This window comes from Vespa velutina, chromosome 5 (assembly GCF_912470025.1).
Source record: "Vespa velutina chromosome 5, iVesVel2.1, whole genome shotgun sequence".
Lineage (NCBI taxonomy): Eukaryota > Metazoa > Arthropoda > Insecta > Hymenoptera > Vespidae > Vespa > Vespa velutina.
This window is the reverse complement of record NC_062192.1, coordinates 2,298,768-2,316,539: the sequence shown is the minus strand read 5'-3', so window position 1 is coordinate 2,316,539 and position 17,772 is coordinate 2,298,768. Positions and strand designations below refer to the sequence as shown.

Genomic DNA, 17,772 nt, shown 5'->3' with positions numbered 1-17,772 from the left:
AAATTTTTTAATGACATTGTATTAAAAAAAAAAAAAAAAAAAAAAAAAAAAAAAAGAGAGAGAGAAAAAAGAAGAAAAAAAATAAATTTGTTTAAAAAAAGTCATTTATAATATTAATTGCAATTGATTACAAAGGAAAAAAAAAAAGATAATATCGAAACAGTTAAATATTGAAACAGAATTGTGTTGCGCATTAGTTTAAAATGCGGAACGTTCAATACCCATGTCAAGGCTCGTTTGACCTATATAATCGTTCAAGTTTTTAGGACACCTTTACGAAGAAACTCCCTTTTTTACGATAGTCTTTAGCTCGACACACCTCTTGTGTCCTGATTTCATTGTCTCTTGCGACGCGCCAATCCTCCTCTCCCTTTTCCGGATCTGAAAATTGTGATCGATAGTAATACCTCAACTCAGACATTTTTTAAAGGTTTCATATCTTATTTATTCTTTTTCTTAAATATCACGACATTTTTCTAAAGAAAGGAATACTGACGTTTATGTCATAGTAACAAATATTTGTCTTCTTTTGTTCTCTAAGGAAAAAAAAAAAAAAAAAGAAAAAAAAAAAGAAGGAATACCTTACACGGATGTAACTACTACTAAAAAGGATTACAACACCGCTTAGAAATTTCTTGTAACAAAGACGTATATTGTATCTACTTCACTTGGGGTAGATCAGTTCGGTCATGAATGAAAGCCGGTATAAGCGATCGGATTACCATTTTAAGGAAGTGAACTGAGCGATCGGATTACCGTCCCTTTTAACAAACCCTCCTGACAACTTCTAAAAGATAAAAACGATCGTTCTAAAGAATACGATTCATTGAATTAGTTCGCAAATAAATTATCTGTTATAATAATATATCCTACGTTTTGCTGATAGCATTTTCTCTAATTGCTACTTTATCTTTCATCGACTATCATCGAATTCGTAAAAAGGGGTAATATTTTTTTCGTTGTCCACGAGATAATTCAATTACGTTCTTTCATAAATTTATAATCATCGTATTCGTCTTTTCGTAATGTCGAATCACTTTAAGAAGGAAAAATTTATCACGTTCGAAAATACGAAAATACGATTGGATCGTTTCGTTTTCGTAGATTTTCGAATCACTATGGCTGTCAACTTCGTCGTTTATCGGTCGCTCTTTTGGCTTTTAAGTCGTTCGCGGTACGAGTCCGATAAAATCGATCGCATTGTGGTTCTTGAGTGTATTGGTACACATCGAAATGTCGAATAGACACGTACCGGCTAAGTCGTCGAGTAGAGACTCCAGCTTCTATCCTTTATCGGAGTAACGGAGTACGATTCGAGAATGAGAGAGACAAATAGATTGAAGAAAAGAGAGAATGAATGAATAAGAGAGAAAGAAATAGAAGAGACTCGACTACGTCCAAGCCATTCCGTTTATTACCATTTGAAACGATGAGACGATTTTCTTGGCGATCGTATAAGGAGAACAAACGTCTTCCACTTGAAAATCTCGTTTTGTTCTTAACTCGTTCGTACATTTTTCTTTTTCTTCATCTTCCTCCTCTTCTTTTTCTTCTTTTTCCTCATATTTTTTATAACGCTTTAAGATGATATTAAGAAAAAAAAAGAAGAAATAAATAAAAGAAACAATTGTCCTGTTAACACGAATTAATTCTAGGTGAAAAGAAATTTCTCGTGTTCGATTCGAGAAAAAGGAACAGAAAAAAAAAAGAAAAGAAAAAGAAGAAAAAGAAAAAAGTAAAAGACGAGTATACTTATCGTTATCGTTCACTCTTTTTCTTTCATCTTTTCAGGTGGTTTATCAACGAGAAAAAGGTCATCGGAGACTATACGACGGAAATGATCATTCACAACGCGACGCGGGATCTTCACGATGCGATCGTAAAGTGTGAGGTTCATAACGATGTCGGCAAAAGCGAAGAAACTGAAACGCTAGATATAACATGTGAGTATAATACGAATAAATCTATACGCGTATGAGTGTAATACATAGATCATTTATATATATATATATATATATATGAACGCACTCGCGCGCGCTTGTGTGTGTGTATGTGTATAATAAACATAACCAGGGCACACATATACACATACAAGCTTTCTTTTTACGTTTACGAGCGGAAACTTTAAATTCGACTCCGGAGACGAAATCATTTTTACCGCCGTGCCCGCTCGACGTACTCTAGAAATTACCTTAAGTAGTAAAAACGGGGACCTGTGCAGTAGCAACGGTTAAAAGAGAAAGAGAGAGAGAGAGAGAGAAGAAGGAGGAAAAGGAAAAAAATAAAAATAAAAATAAAAAAAAAAAAAAAAAAGAAGAGAGTCGTAAAGTTCGCACAGTATAAATGGAGAAATTATGAAAATTCACGCCGTAGTTTATACACGCGCAATTTAAAAAGAGTACCGTGAAATGGTTCGCATATCAGGCGGTTAATTGATAAAGTATTAATTTCTTTTCTTGATCGAAGAAATGATGAAACGAATTTTTTGTTCTTACAGACGGACCACAATTTCGACATCCGCCAGTTTCCGTAGAAACACACTATGGTGCAACGGAAATCTTGCAGTGCGACGTCGATGGAAATCCCACACCCGAGATTCTATGGTTCCATGAGGATTCGGAACACGTGGTAGCCACAAGCCCAAATATAAGCGTTTTCGTCAGTCCTGAGACAGCAGGACGTTATTTTTGCAAGGCTCACGTACCAGGTTTTCCTTTACTGACGGGTTCCGCCAACATTTACATTCGTGGACCACCTAGCATAGTGTCACAAAGGATTCAGTACGTGCCAGACGAGGGAGTGGTCAAGGTAATTTTTATCCTTCAAAATTTCAGAATATCTCCTTTCATGTCTGTCTCCTTTGAGAGATCGTAAAATTTATTCAAAAAATAATAATAAAAATCTAAATGCGTTCGTTTTGTCAAATACAATTAATTCCTTCAGATTTTAATTGAAATAATGTATTTATTATATTATTAAAAGGAAATCGTAAATTATAAGATATAATTGAAATCATTTTATTTTTGTCTGAAGAACTGTTTAATATAATTTACATATCGAATCGCAAGAATTTTCATATATCCCTGACGTACGAATTAAATCATTTGTCATCGATAAAATATAATTCAGGTTAATATTCTGTGACGATAGATTTCCCAATGCTGTTTCGCTTTTTTTTTTTTCCTCTTACGTCAATGTAAAAAGTAAGACGAATGTCTTGTAACTTTTGTTTTGTCCTTAGTCTTTTTAAACCCGATACTAATCCCTATTACTAATCCTCTGCCCTATCCTCCCTTCCCAACCCCGCCCCGCTTTCCCCCCCCCCACAAAAACCCGTCCTAACTATGTCTCTTCTTTTTTCTTTTTTTTTTTCTTTTTCTATCGTTTCTTCTCGTCGATTTCACAGGTAAAGTGCACTGCGATATCGGTGCCAAAAGCGGAATCCGTAGTATGGAGCTTCGCTGGTCGTGAGCTCAATTTCTCGTTGAACAATACGCCGTTCTACGTTCAGGAAGAATACACGGCGGAGAGGGTCGTCAGCACTGTCACATTGGTCGAACCAGTATCCACCTATTTCGGGGATTACAACTGTACGGTGACGAACAGTTACGGCACGGATTCTGTCATAATCAACCTGACAGCACACAGTAAGTTCATTTTATACTCGACCTCTTTCTACTCGCTAGTAACGTGACTCGTCGTATCCTATCTCACTCTGACATCGAGAATTTTATAAATCGTTGTAATAGAACGTTGTACTCTCTGGTCTTTTCTGAAAGCGTATTGGTAAGAGCGATTATTACCTTTTACAAGGACGGTTATATTAAAAACGCGATATCAACGATTCTCCACGTTAAAAGAGAACTTTTGAACGTTTCGGGGTTAAAGTTTGAACATTTCCGTGTACTCATTTATTCCTGGGGTTCACGGAACGATCACGGAACGGAGGTGGAAAAAAAGAAAAAGAAAAAGAAACAAAAAAATTGTAAAAAAAATTTTTAACAAAGAAAAAAGAAGTAGACACATAGAATATCATATGTTTGCGAGCTGACACGCAAGATTTTAACTAGGCGTGACGCTTAGCGTTGATTCCAGTCGATTTGCAACTGATTCTCATCATCGTTGGACTCGTTGTCTGCGTGATCCTGATTGGGATTATTGTTCTACTCATTCTACAATGTCGCGATCGTATTAAACAGCCACGACCGAGGACGGCACAAACGCAAGAAACCGATATGCGTGAGTATTATTATTATTATTATTATTATTATTATTATTATTATTATTATTACATTACATTGCATTTTCTTCGCTAACTTCCTATATGGATATTTATATGAATATATGTATGTATATATATATATATTCATATATATATATATATTCGTTATAATGCAGAAGAAACGGACTCGAACGCGGATCGATATCGCGAGAGCGATAGAAGCAGCAATCTCTCGGATGTCAAAGCGGACATACGAGCTGGTTCGAGCGTTAGCAATGCGGAAAGCGTAACAGCACTCGACAGCGAGGGTGAAGGAAGCACTCGAGGAGTTAACGCGTTGGCACTTGCCGGACCCGTTCCGAATCCCCTTGGCTTTCGTTATAGCGCAGATTACACGGAACCATCTTTTCCACCAAAAAATAATGTAAGTTATCGAAATATTTATCAAAAATTCAATTTCTCAAAGAAAATCACTGAATTACATTGTCTTTTCAATTATTCGTAGAATCAATGCAATTCAAAATCAGTCTTAATTATGTTCATTCATGTTCGAACAAGCAGAAACATTATCGATAGAACCCTTTGGTATGTAAATCGAACCCGGTCTAATTATTCGAACGCATTGACTCACGCGACATAGGACGGGAGCAACAATAACGGCTATGTGCCATACGTGGATTACACGCGGGACTACATGCCACCGACAACGCAAGGAATGGGAGCGTCACGGGAATCCTTGAGCAGGATACCGTCCGGCGGAATTCTCGCATCGAAGAAAATTGGACTGAGTTCGGCGAACTTGGGAACATCCACTCCACAAACAACGCCGGTCATCGATCCACGTTTTTCTGCGACCTATGGCAATCCTTATCTCAGGTAAAACTTGTGGAACTTTTCTTAAATCAATAAGAACGATTCCCGATATATTGGTTTTAAGTAAATTCTCTTCTATTATTATTGTCCTTTTCAATTGATCCTAAGAAAGTTCATCTATTGAGATTCGATTAAAAAATAAATAAATAAATAAATATATATATATATATATATATATATATATATATATATATATAAAAGCTATATATACATATAAAAACATGTGTGTGTATCTATGTACATGTACATCAAACTTTTCTCTTCTTAACACTCTAGAGCACTTAAGCCGATAATGGAAGCGAACGTCTCCATAGTTAGAACAGGAAACCGATTAAGACAACGCGCTTGATAACGCTCGCGTAAAACTCTTGGCCAATATCAATTATGCAATATGCTCGTTCCTTAATGGATGCCGTGGTAAAGTTTATCCCGGTCATCGTATGCTCGTCGTCGTAGCTTTCTCACACCTAACCCAACAATATAATCTCATTATTTTGGGTAGAGTCGATAACTAATCGCAAGGATTATTACTCGTAACAGGATGTCAGCGGCTGAACAGCTGAGGCACGCGCCACATACGGCAGTGCCCGGAGTCACGCCAGCTCCTCCACCATATACTCAAGCAATGAGGATGAATAGCTTAAACACCTTGAATGGTGCTGGACCACAGGTGAGATCTCTTTAGAATTTATCTCTTTCATCCTCTGCGTTAACTCGTTAAACACATACGAACGTAGAAACGATATTCGCCTTTTCTTTTCAAGCTTATTTTATTATATTCTTCCTTCGTTCATTTCGTTCGTTATTATTTAACGGATACTACAAATTTGTTTAATAATAATCATACGTATGTGTTCATATAATTATTAAATAACATTATTAAGCAATGAATTATTAAACGAACAACATCAAATATTTACGCGAGTTGAATATTTCAATATTTTATATTAAATGTAACAACACGTAGCTAAAAATTAGTTAGCGACAAAAGAATTATTAACAAAGTACATATAAGCTAATTTGACGAAACTTACGACATGTGTAACTCAGCACGTATACTTCTTTGAAATTTAATGCAATTAGAGAGAGAAAAAGAGTGTGTCACTTCCAAACAACCAGTGACACGATCGTGAGTAACTTCTTTTTCTGGGCTCGGTAAGAAAAAAAGTTGAGACGGGTGAACGCGAGTCGCATAAAACAGACGATAGAGATGGTTTTCGTCCTCTCGCACGAATAATTCAATTCGATGGAAAGACCGACATTTACGTGAGCGCGTATACTCTTCCCCTTCCATTCATCTATTCTCCTTTCTTTTTTTTCTTTTTTTTTTTTTTTTATTAAATTCAAGAAAAAATACAAAAGAAAGAAATGCGTTATATTATTCGAAAAGAAAAAAAAAACATAATTTCTATATTTTATAATTAAAATGACATACCTCAACAAGACATAATCAATCACATACAAAGTATGAACATGTATTCAATATACATAAATTATATATTTATTACAATTTTATTTATCATTACGTTTTGTTTTGTTTCTCTCTCTCTCTCTCTCTCTCTCTCATTAAAAAAAAAAAAAAAAAAAAAAAAAAAAGCTTAATAAGAATTTCAAATGAATATTTATATATAAATTGAATGTAAATTGAAATGATATGTAAGTAAAACTACCGAAGGATGTATTATATAAAATTGTATGGAGTATGATGAATGGTCCGGTATAACATCGAAATCTTTATTTTTACAGGCGCCATTGTCAGCGCATTATATAACCGGAGGGCCAAACGGTGGTGTGGCAACCGTAAAGCGTACTTCGGCAGTAGGAACATTAGCGACGCACGTATGAGGCCAGGGGGTCTATCCGAACTAGAACCATCGACGACGCACGGGAGGCGCCATCTTCGAAGCTCCTAGTCGTATCCGAGAGGAAGAAGCGTATCGAATGGATGAAGAATATCAAGAGCGTTGCTGTTTTCGTCAAATTTCATCGTTGGAACGTCGTCGACGTGAATTCGCCGGAAGAAAGATAGGATCATCCTTGAAAAATGAGATAAGGCAAGAACGAATGAAGCTGTTGGAGAACGGCGAGATGTTGGGCTACATCGATCTCGTTTTAAAGCAATTGAGAAAAGCTAGCAGAGATCATCGATTACTTGTCGAGCAACGTCATCTTCGTGACTCCCCGACGTTTGAACGTCATCATTTCTTCGAAGCTCCAACTTCCTCGTCAGTTTATACGAGAGATTGGATAAAGAATAGAACAAGAAGGAGGGAGGAAATGCAGGAAGAACTCTTGGAGTATCATCCACGAACAGCAACGAGATTGTTGACGAAAAGAAAGACGTACGTCGATCGAGAAGAAGAGAAAAGAGGTAGGACCTTCGGATACGGTAAAAGTAGAGGAGCTTTCGAGAGGATCGTCGAATCGAGCAGCTGTCGAGATCCAAATTACGTTCTCGATCAAGAAGGATTCGAGAGGAAACCCTTCGATCGGCAACTCTTCGACTGGACGGGTAGATCCTCGACCGGTACCTCGACCGTCGTTTGATCGTCGGACCAACGAAGATTTCGACCTGTAATCCCATCAGCCTTTTTTCTTCGTTCTTCGTCGTCCTTCGGCGAAAGAAATCGTTGACGAAAGAGAAAGGAAAAAAGAGAAAAATAGAGAGAGAGAGAGAGAGAGAGAGAGAAAGACAGAGAGAGAGAGAGAGAGAGAGAGAGAGAGGGGAAGAAGGTAGAGATAAAGAAAAAGAGACAAGCGTACGTAACAGAGGCGATACGAAGATTTCACCTACGTTGAAAATCGATGCTTCTCGATCGACCATCGAAGGTAAAATTCTCGATTCGAATTTCTCAAAAGAATTTCAAGCGACGTTCGTTTCTCTCAACGATTTTTATCAAGAGAACGTTTCTCAAAGTTAAACGAACTAATACGTTCTCTCTTATTCCTCTTTTCAAATACGAGACGAATAAGAAAAAAGAAGAAGAGGATCAAAAAGGAAGAAGAAAGAAGAAGAAGAAATATAATGCTCGAAATACGCTAACGTAAGGATAATGGCTTAAGGACGATGGTTACGTTCGGATTTATATATCGAAGAATAGATTATTCTTCGATATGGAAAACAGACCACTCGGTATCGACAATCCACTACTGACATATTTTAGATCTCGATAAGCATTTAAACGATTCGTTCGAATTGACGAAATTCTCGTCGAGATGACGTGGAGATGATAACGTCGAGATAACAATCGAGGAACGAGAATACATCGATTTCATGTGCTCTTTCTCTCTTGAGCATTCCTAGAACTAATTAGCGGAAAGAGAGCATTGTACTGCGATTCGTGAAAAAGAGAGAGAGAGAGAAAAAAGAAACAAAAACAAAAAAAGATAGTAAAAAGAAAAATAATGTGACTCCGTATACTTCGTCGTTCGGTGCGTTTACGATCTGCCAGATATATATATATATATATATATTATTATATAAATATATATATACAAATATTTTTTTTTTATTTCATTTTGTTTTGTTATTTTCTAAATCGAGCGTTCTTTCGAATCGAAGCCGATTAAATTTACGTTTAATGTTCGCGCGCGGATCACAAACATTGACAACAAAAAAACAAAAAAAACAAAAAGGAAGAAAGAAAGAAAGAAAAAAATTTCAATGGAACGCGCTTTTCCTCCGTTTTCGATTTAAATAGTCGACGGACTAATGGAATTTTGAATCCGCCCTCCCGCCCCCCACCCCCACATAGCAAGGGAAAGGATTAATATCAATCGGACTATTTCTGTTTTTGTTCTCTTTATGATTTTTTGTCCTTTTCCTTTTTTCTCTTTTTTTTTTCTTTTTTTTTTCTTTTTATTTCTTTTTTTTTTGCTTTTTTTTTTTTTTTTTTTTTTTCCCTCTACCTTCTTTTTCAACGTTATCCGTAGAGAGGGAAAACAGATGGCAAAGGAATAAACGGAAAGTGCAATACATAGGGTCGGTTCTCGCATGGGATTTTGATATTGCAATAAAAACCCTTCCTCCTCTCCTTTCCCTCCCTTCCCTCATTTCCCTCCTTCCGCCAACAACCCCCGAAAACCGAAAACGAAGGTTGAAAATAGATATCGGCATCTCTTTCCGTAATCCCCGAAGTATTCAAAATACGGGTCGCGTTTGTAAAATTAGATAGCACAAACTGGTTAGACGTATTATTACGATATTATACATATATACATATGCATCCTTTGTCAATACGAATCCTAGGGCCTATATAGGTTTCTTTGATGGCGCTAAAAAAAAAAGGGAAAAAAAAATGGCAAAACTCTATTTGAAATAAGCACGTTTGTAATTGGCGAACGGCTTCCTGTAAATATATTCCTCGAGTAAGGATAATAATAATAACGATAGTAATAGATAAAATAATAATAATAATAATAATAATAATAATAATAATAATAATAATAATAATAATAATAATAATAATGATAATAATAATAATAATAATAATAATAATAATAATAATAATAATATTATTAATAGCGATATAAAATTATAAATGACGAAAGGCAATTAACGCTTTTCGACAAAAAATACAATTTTATCTTGAATTTCGAAACTCGTTCCTTGCTTGCTTTCTCTCGACGTTTATATCGTATTTCTACATTGAAGCGATTGCGAATTCGTAACTCGTTCACGAGGATAAAAGAGAAATAAACGATCAAATCAAATTCAAAGTGAAAAGAAATATATGTATATATATATATATATATATGTATATATATATACACAAAATTTTTTACGAATGTGTCATTCCTCGTCGATGATCTACGTTAAGGTTGATCCTTAAAGCATAGCAAACGATACATCTGTTGATAAAGCCGTTGAAATAAATAAAAAGATAACGAAACAGGGTAGCCTATCAATTATTAAAAGACGTTGATCCGTGGAAAGGCTGCGCTTTAGGGATCAGACCATCGCAGATTCGCTTTAAACATCGACGGAAGTATCGTTGAAAAAGCATGAATACTCAAACACGAGGTTTACTGTCGTGCATTTTGTTTTTTAATTTTTTCCTTTTTCTTTTTTCTAAAAGTCTTTTCCTTTTTTCTTTATTTTCTTTTTGTTCTCTTCTTAAATCTTTTTCGAGATAACGAACGATATACGACTAAGGATCGGATACGTTTGAATCTTCTTGATAGATATGTTTATATATAAATATATATACATGCATATACACGTACACGATAAAACCTACATATGTATATACATATACATATTTACGTATCATTCTAACAAAGCGTGTAATATACTTTTGTGTAAATAAAAACGACTCTTGACGTCGCTCGGCGTATCTCTTAAGGTCTTTAGTTAGTTTTATAACTGTGAATCATTATGTGCATATCTCGCTCTTAAATACATACATAAATTGCGGACGATTTACGCGATCGTGTCGATTATTCTCGAGCAATAAGATTTAAAGAACTTTTAGATCTTCATTATTCTACATTTTCGATGCCGGGTGCATCGAATTTTTGAACAATGTATGTATACTATATAAATATATATTCCTTGTATGATATATATATACATGTGTATATATAAATATACTTATACACAAGGATATATACTTGCATACACGTAAACACAATCATTTCTTAAGTTCGAGATTCGTCTCGATTCGTGAATCGTCGCGTCTATTGTAAATCGAATGAAATCATTATACTGTACATTTCTCATGATGCCCCGATGTTACTGTTAACTACTTAAGATTTCGAAAATCTTTATCTTAAGCGCGCAGAAAAAAAAAAAAATAAATAAATAAATAAATAAATAAAGAAGTCGCGTGCGCGATCGCGTTTACGGTCGCTCGTTTTCTCTCTCTTTGTTTTTTCTGTCTCTATTGTAATCTCTCTCTTTCTCTCTCTCTCTCTCTCTCTCTCTCTTTCTCTCTCTTTCTCTTTTTATCTTTCTCTCTCTCTCTCTCTCTTTCTCTATTTCTCTATCTCTCTCTCTTCTCTCTTTAAAGAGAGAAGCGGAGAGATCGACGAACGTACGCGTGCGCGCGCGCGTCCGTGCTTTTGTTATATATAATTATGTACGTGGAGGTATTTTAATGATTACGATGCGATCGATAAGAGACGAATTTGTACGTTTTCTTTTTTCATTCTTCCTTTCTTTTCTTTCTTTCTTTTTTTTTTTTTTTCTTTTTTCTTTCCTTTTCTAATAAACAGTAACAATAATAACATTATATAATTTCAATTCTTAATCTCCTTATCGAGCTTATCGTAATGATACACTCTGTATGTAAAATGCTTAAATGGAATTTCGAGATGTATAGAGAGATTCGAATATACACATTAAGAAATTCACCGTGAATGTATATTCAACGAATGAAAGGGATATACGAAAGAACGTAAGAAAAAAGAACGAGTGTTCTGTGTGTTGGTATGCATTTTTCTTTTCTTCTTGTTCTCTTTCCCCTTTTTTTTTTTTTTTTTTTTTTTTTTTTTTCTCGCGTTGAGTTTGCACGTGAACACGTGTGAGAATACATGCGCGCGCACGCGTCTTTCTGCGCGTATATGTGTGTATGTACGTGTGTAATGTGTGCATAGAGAAAGGATTTACGTATATACATACATATATATATATATATATACATATACATATACATATATATATATATATATATACGTATGTATATATATGTATATATATTCACATAGTCAAACACCATTTCTATCGTAAATAAAAAAACAAGGGAGATGATAAAAAAAGAAAGGAGAAACGTAGGTTAATAAAGTATACTGCGATAAGTAATTAACAATCAATGTAAAGTGGGTGGTACGTGGCGATGTTAAAATTAGAAAAGTTTATGTCGTTTGAATCATAGAAGTTTACGCCTTCTTGCCACGGTTATCACCCTGATACGTATTAATTGTTTATCGGTCAATTATTAATTAAATTGTATATCGATTTCTTCGCCTTTAGTCAGAGAAGAAGATAAAGAAGAAGAAGAAGGAGAGAAAGAGAGAAAGAGAGAAAAAAGAGAAAGAGAAAGAGAGAGAAAGGGAGAAAGAGAGAATAAAAATAAAGAAAGGCTTCCGCAAAGTTTCCTTCTAAACATTTAAACAGACGATCTCATTAGTTTATTAACAAAAGAAAAAAAAATTGCATTCATTTCTTTAAAGAGAAAAAAATGGAGAGATGGAGAGAAAAAGAGAAAGAGAGAGAGAAAGAGAGAGAGAGAGAGAGAGAGAGAGAGAGAGATAGAGAGAGAGAGAGGGAAATAAAAATTATTATACTATGTCACAAAGTGATCGGATCGTTAATACGACTTATTAGTCATAAATTATTATTAAAAAAAAATAATTATCTCTAATAATACTCATTTTGGAAGTGGTTGTTAAAATTTGTATTAGTAGAAAGAATATGTATAAAAAGAAAACTTTGCGCAGGCCGATTTATGCTGTTTTAAAAGCAAAACTCCTAGGCAATCTAATGACTAATTAAGGTTCGCTAAAGAAGAAGAGAGAAGTGGATAAATGGTAATTAAAAGTGTGTCTACTTGCGCGAACGTGGAAGTGTTTTTTCAAATTTGTTGATACTTTTCATACTTTAAGACTAGGAATTATTATGGCCTATTAAACTACTGTTTCGCAAAGTTTATCCGTCGACTCGGTCGTCTTCATTTCGATATTCTTCGTGATTTTCGATGAATCTCCGATGACGAATAAACGTAATGTTCGTTTTGTACATAAATATAATTATATGTAGATATATATATATATATATATATATATATATATATACATTATATAAATATATACATATATAATAGGAAAGAGAAAACTGAGGGAAATGTTTCTTTTTTTGTTTTCTCTCTTCGTAAGAAAAAGAAAAAAAAAGAAAAGGAAAAAGCAAAAAATAGCTCGTAAAATGAAAACGACCGAGTCGCCTTTAATCGTGAAACGAAAAGTGACTTTTTAGAGAAACTCGAGCACTCTTTTTGCGTACTATCGTGAAACGTATTGCGTGTAACGTCGCATTGATACTCGATATAATCTATTTCGAATTCGACTGAATCGACATAGGAGATAATATATACCCCCATATTTTTCTCGATGTTAAGCTTTTTCGCAGAGCGCATAGGAAAGTATGTACACGATTTAACGAGATTGGAAATGATCGAACAAACGAACGAAAAAATGTACGAAAGGAAGAACGAAAAATTGATCGTAAAGACTATCGAAACAAATTGATGAGAATTCAAAAAGAAAAAAAGGAAAAAGGAAAAAAAAGGAAAGAAAGAGAGAAAAAAGGAGGGACGACTGAGGATTCTTGATCGATCAATAGATAGATAGATATCCAAATAGATAAATCGCTAATCTTATGCGAATGCCCTGTCATTTATCTTCTTGTTACCAAAGCAAGATGAACAATCTTTTTTTGATTATATCTTTCTATATACATACACACACTCACACACACACACACACACACATATATATATATATATGACTCATTTAAATTGATCGATAATTATTTAAGCAGAAAAATGGAAAATTCGACGTGCGGGATCACGATCGTCCATTCCGAAAAAAAAAACAAAGTTTCCATTACTAATTCGAACATTTAATCTTTCCACCTTGTTGTTTCCTTTGGTTTTATTTCTTATCTTTTCTTGTTTATCCCTCTTTGTTTTTCTTTTTTTTTTCTTTTTTCTTTTTCTCCTTAATGAACCCACACTCTTCGATTTCGCGTAAAGATCATCTACGAGATTGATCGCACGATCTTTGCCTTATCCAATCCGGAAAAATAGTCAAAAATAAATCATAATCATCGTAAATAGAAGAATACGTACGACCTCACGTATCATTCATTAAAACATTGAGAAATATTTCTTAATATAAAAAGACTGTTTTCCCCCTGTGCACGATAACAAATCGTAACCGCGAAATCTCGTAATCCTCGTTAAGATACATTTGATATCGTGCGATTTACGAGAGAAGAATGCGAAAAGAGAGGATGAAAAAAAAAAGAAAAAAAAAAAAAAAGAAAAAAGAAGAGGAAGAAAACAAACCAAAAAAGTAAATACAAAAACTGAAGAGAAAAAAGAGGATACTACGAAACGATAGAAATTATGTGCACAATAGTATAAGTCGTAACGTACACTATAAAACAAGATTCTTTGTACCGCAAATCCTACTTACAATTATTATTAATTAGTAAATCGATCGACCATTGTGACGAAATACAAAAAAAAAAAAAGAAAAAAGAAAGGGGTATAAAACATTCAATGGCTTTCGCTTAGAAATAAATACACAACGTTTGTCTAAATTCGCGTATGCGTTCCATTGTCGTCGACGTTTAAATACTACGACCATAGGCATCGTGATTTGAAGAAAAAGTAAATGAATTATAGGTAAATTCGCGCGAATAACGAATGGATTGGTTCTCTCCTACCTCCTCCGTCCTCCTTCCCCTTTCCTCCCTCATTAATCCATCCCTTTTCTCTCCCAACTATCATCCCTTCCACCAAGGATTCTTCCTTAATCGTGCTAGTTGAAAATTTTATTGTAAATAGTTTATCGACCTATTAAATGGCAAACTTTGTAAATGTTAAAAAGGAGAAATTCTTTCGAATCGATCGAAAGATGATGGATCAAATTCGCCGAATAACGGATTATTGATCGTTCGTCAAATCTTTTTCAATAATTTTCATTATTGATAATACATGTTCATCATGTCCTAGATACATTTTTAACAACGATCAAAACATTCATTCGTCGAGAAATAATAAAACAAAGCAGAAAAGAAATAAATAAATAAATAAAGAAATAAATAAAGAAGGAAAGGAAGAAAGAAGGAAAGAAAGAAAGATAGAAAAACAAACGTACGTTTTGTTAAAGGGAAAATTGTATATCGGAGGATGAAATAAAACGCGTCGTATTTCGATGGCGAACCGCATAAATTCATTTTCAGTACGCGCTGTAAATATGCTACATAATGATCATAAAACATTTCAAACTATCTCACATTAAAAAAATATGAAATATTTGTTATAACGAACGATCGTTACAATTTTATACTTATCAATAGCATGATATGTGAAAAGAGAAAGATTCATTGTATTTTCCTTTTTTATAAGAAGATTGTTCTCATCGCACCGACTGACAAGCCGATATTTAACCGATGATCGAAAAGAAAACAAAAAAAGAAAAACGAGTCAATCGTTTGATTTCGTTCTCGATTTAAGTTAATGATTCAATTCCGAATTCCTCAGATGTACCTGTAGCATAAAAGTCCGGCATATGCGACGCTAGCAAGGATCATGCATCTTTAGCACAAGAAGATCTTCCGTTTGATAAAAAAAAAACAAAAAAAAAAAAAACAAAAAAAAAGAAAGAAAAAGAAAAGGGGAAAAAATGAAATAATTAATAAATGACAAGGAGGAGAAAGAATGAGTGTGAGAATGAGAAAAAAAAGAGAAAAAGAAAAAGAGAGAGAGAGAGAGAGAGAGAGAGGAAGTATGTAAGAATATAAATGAAATTCATTTAAGAGAACGAGAGAGAAAGAGAGAAAGAATGGGAGAGAAAGAGAAAGAAAGTGTTTAAGAATGATATGAGAGAGAAAGAGAGGGAGAGAGAGAGAGAGAGATAGAATGATAGCTTGACAATTTATACAACACAAATTCATCGATCTACTTCAATATGACAGTGTGCCAACTCTTTATCCGAGTATCGCTAACGTCCATCACGAGTTTTTCATTTTATTTCTTCGTAATCTTCGGTCTAATGTACGTCGAGTTAGTAATATTCATTATCGCACATCGTACACGAGGAAAAATGATTATATACTATGAAATAATACAAGTACAAAGACTATTTACGATACTTATGTCGATCTTCATTTTGAAACGTTAGAGACGAATAACTTTATTTTTATCATTTAAAATCATGTTTCTCTTCTTAACTGCCTAATAATACGTTCTTTTCGTTTCACGTAAAAATATCTTCGAATATTAATTATGTATTTTTAATTATTTTTTTTTTATCTTCCTTTTTTTTCTTCTTTTTTTTTTTTATATATATATATTCGATCGTCTCTTCGCAGGGAACAGAAAGCACGATTTTTGAACGATGCACAACATTGAGCTCTGCATTTTGTTCGCAAAAGAAGAGAGATAAGTCGAAGTATTAGATTATTAAATAATAAAAGGAGAATGGAAATATAATAAAAGTGAAGTGTATTTCTTTTTTTGTTTTTTTTTTTTTGTTTTGTTTTCTGTTAGTACTTGTAAAAAAAGAAAGAAAGAAAGAAAGAAAGAAAGAAAGAAAGAAAGATAAGGAAAGAAAAGAAAAGAAAAGAAAGACCAAAGAGAATTTTATTTTACGTTGTATACATTTATTGAGTTTACGCCCCGTGTACGTCATCGCACGAGAAGATTTGTGTGCATCGAGTGCTTTAATTTTTCTTTTTTTATTTTTAAATCTTATATATATATATATATATATTATAATTTTAATTAAGTTATACGATAATTTTGAGACTTTTATTACAAATTCGATCGTGTGTATCCTATTAAAGGATTAAAAGAAAGAGAAAAAGAAAAAGAAAAAAAAAAAAAAAAAAAAGAAACCAGAACAAGCGTAATTCACAATACGCGTCCATTATTACGATGTATATTTTTTCAAAGTCTTATTGTATATCGAGATATTATTATAATTATTATTATGTGATTAATGTCAACGATTATTTATAGTTCACCGATTTATGTGCTTATCCGTTAAGTAGGCACAGGTGCCGTTTATTTTATACTTTCTCATAGGGTGCAATGTGTATCGCTACTGTTATATTTTATTAAACATCTGCCATAGTAGCTCCTTGTGGTACGTACGATGTTTCCTTCATTTATACGTAAAATATTCGTCAGGTTTTTTTTTAACTTCTTCTTCCTTTTTTTTTTTTTCATCTTTTTATTCTATCTTCATTTTTTTTTCCCCCATAAACTCTTTCTTTCGTCGTTGCAGCTAGTTACGTTACGTTTTCCTTCCTTCTTTTTTTTTCTGCTTTTCTTTTTTTTTTTTTTTTTTTTTCAACTTATCATCGACGCGAAATGAATAACAAATCGATCGAGGAAACGATCACGAACTCTGTCTCGGACATTTTGTAAAGGAAAACAAAAAAAAAAAAAAAAAAAGAAAGAAAAGAAAAAAACAAAGAAAAAAGAAAAAACAAAAAAGAAAAAAAAAGAAAAAAGGAAAAGAAAGAAACAGAAGAAATGAATTAATGAGACAAAAGAAGAAAATAAAAAGAAAAAAAAAAAGAAAAAGAAAGACAGAAAAAGACAAAAAAAAAATGTGAGAACAAAAAAATAGAACGAAGTACGCCGAACGCATCGAATGTTGCATCGTTTTCAGAAATATACAAAAGGAATATAAATAATGCACGAGGGTAGGATCATTAATCGAGATTCTTCTTGCACTTTCTTCTTGTATATGTATAAACTTTGTAAAAGATAGTTTTCCTCGAAGAATATCCTCGAAGGCTTTTAGAATCAAACGTTTCTACTCGATCAATGCCAACAATGCGATGTCTCTTTTTTTTTTTTTTTTTTTTTTTTTTTTTTTTTTTTTTTTTTTCATTTATTATTCTCGTACCTCGAACTACAATGCGTTTCCATTATTCTCGA

General features: G+C 33.5%; 1 protein-coding gene across 9 annotated transcripts in view; it reads left to right on the top strand.

The window, feature by feature from the left end:
- The window catches only part of LOC124949497 (irregular chiasm C-roughest protein-like), a 132,840-nt gene extending 117,557 nt beyond the window's left edge, over positions 1–15,283 (top strand). For 7 of the 9 annotated variants that reach the window (XM_047494637.1, XM_047494636.1, XM_047494635.1 and 4 more), the window contains 8 exons: positions 1,792–1,943; positions 2,498–2,808; positions 3,407–3,647; positions 4,084–4,239; positions 4,399–4,646; positions 4,863–5,098; positions 5,636–5,765; positions 6,842–15,283. In XM_047494637.1, the coding sequence (XP_047350593.1) occupies positions 1,792–1,943; positions 2,498–2,808; positions 3,407–3,647; positions 4,084–4,239; positions 4,399–4,646; positions 4,863–5,098; positions 5,636–5,765; positions 6,842–6,940 (1,573 nt within the window). In that variant the 3' untranslated portion in view covers positions 6,941–15,283. The remainder of the gene's footprint in view (positions 1–1,791; positions 1,944–2,497; positions 2,809–3,406; positions 3,648–4,083; positions 4,240–4,398; positions 4,647–4,862; positions 5,099–5,635; positions 5,766–6,841) is intronic. The other 2 variants (XM_047494633.1, XM_047494634.1) reach the window with 2 other exon arrangements.
- The last annotated feature ends 2,489 nt before the right edge of the window (positions 15,284–17,772 follow it).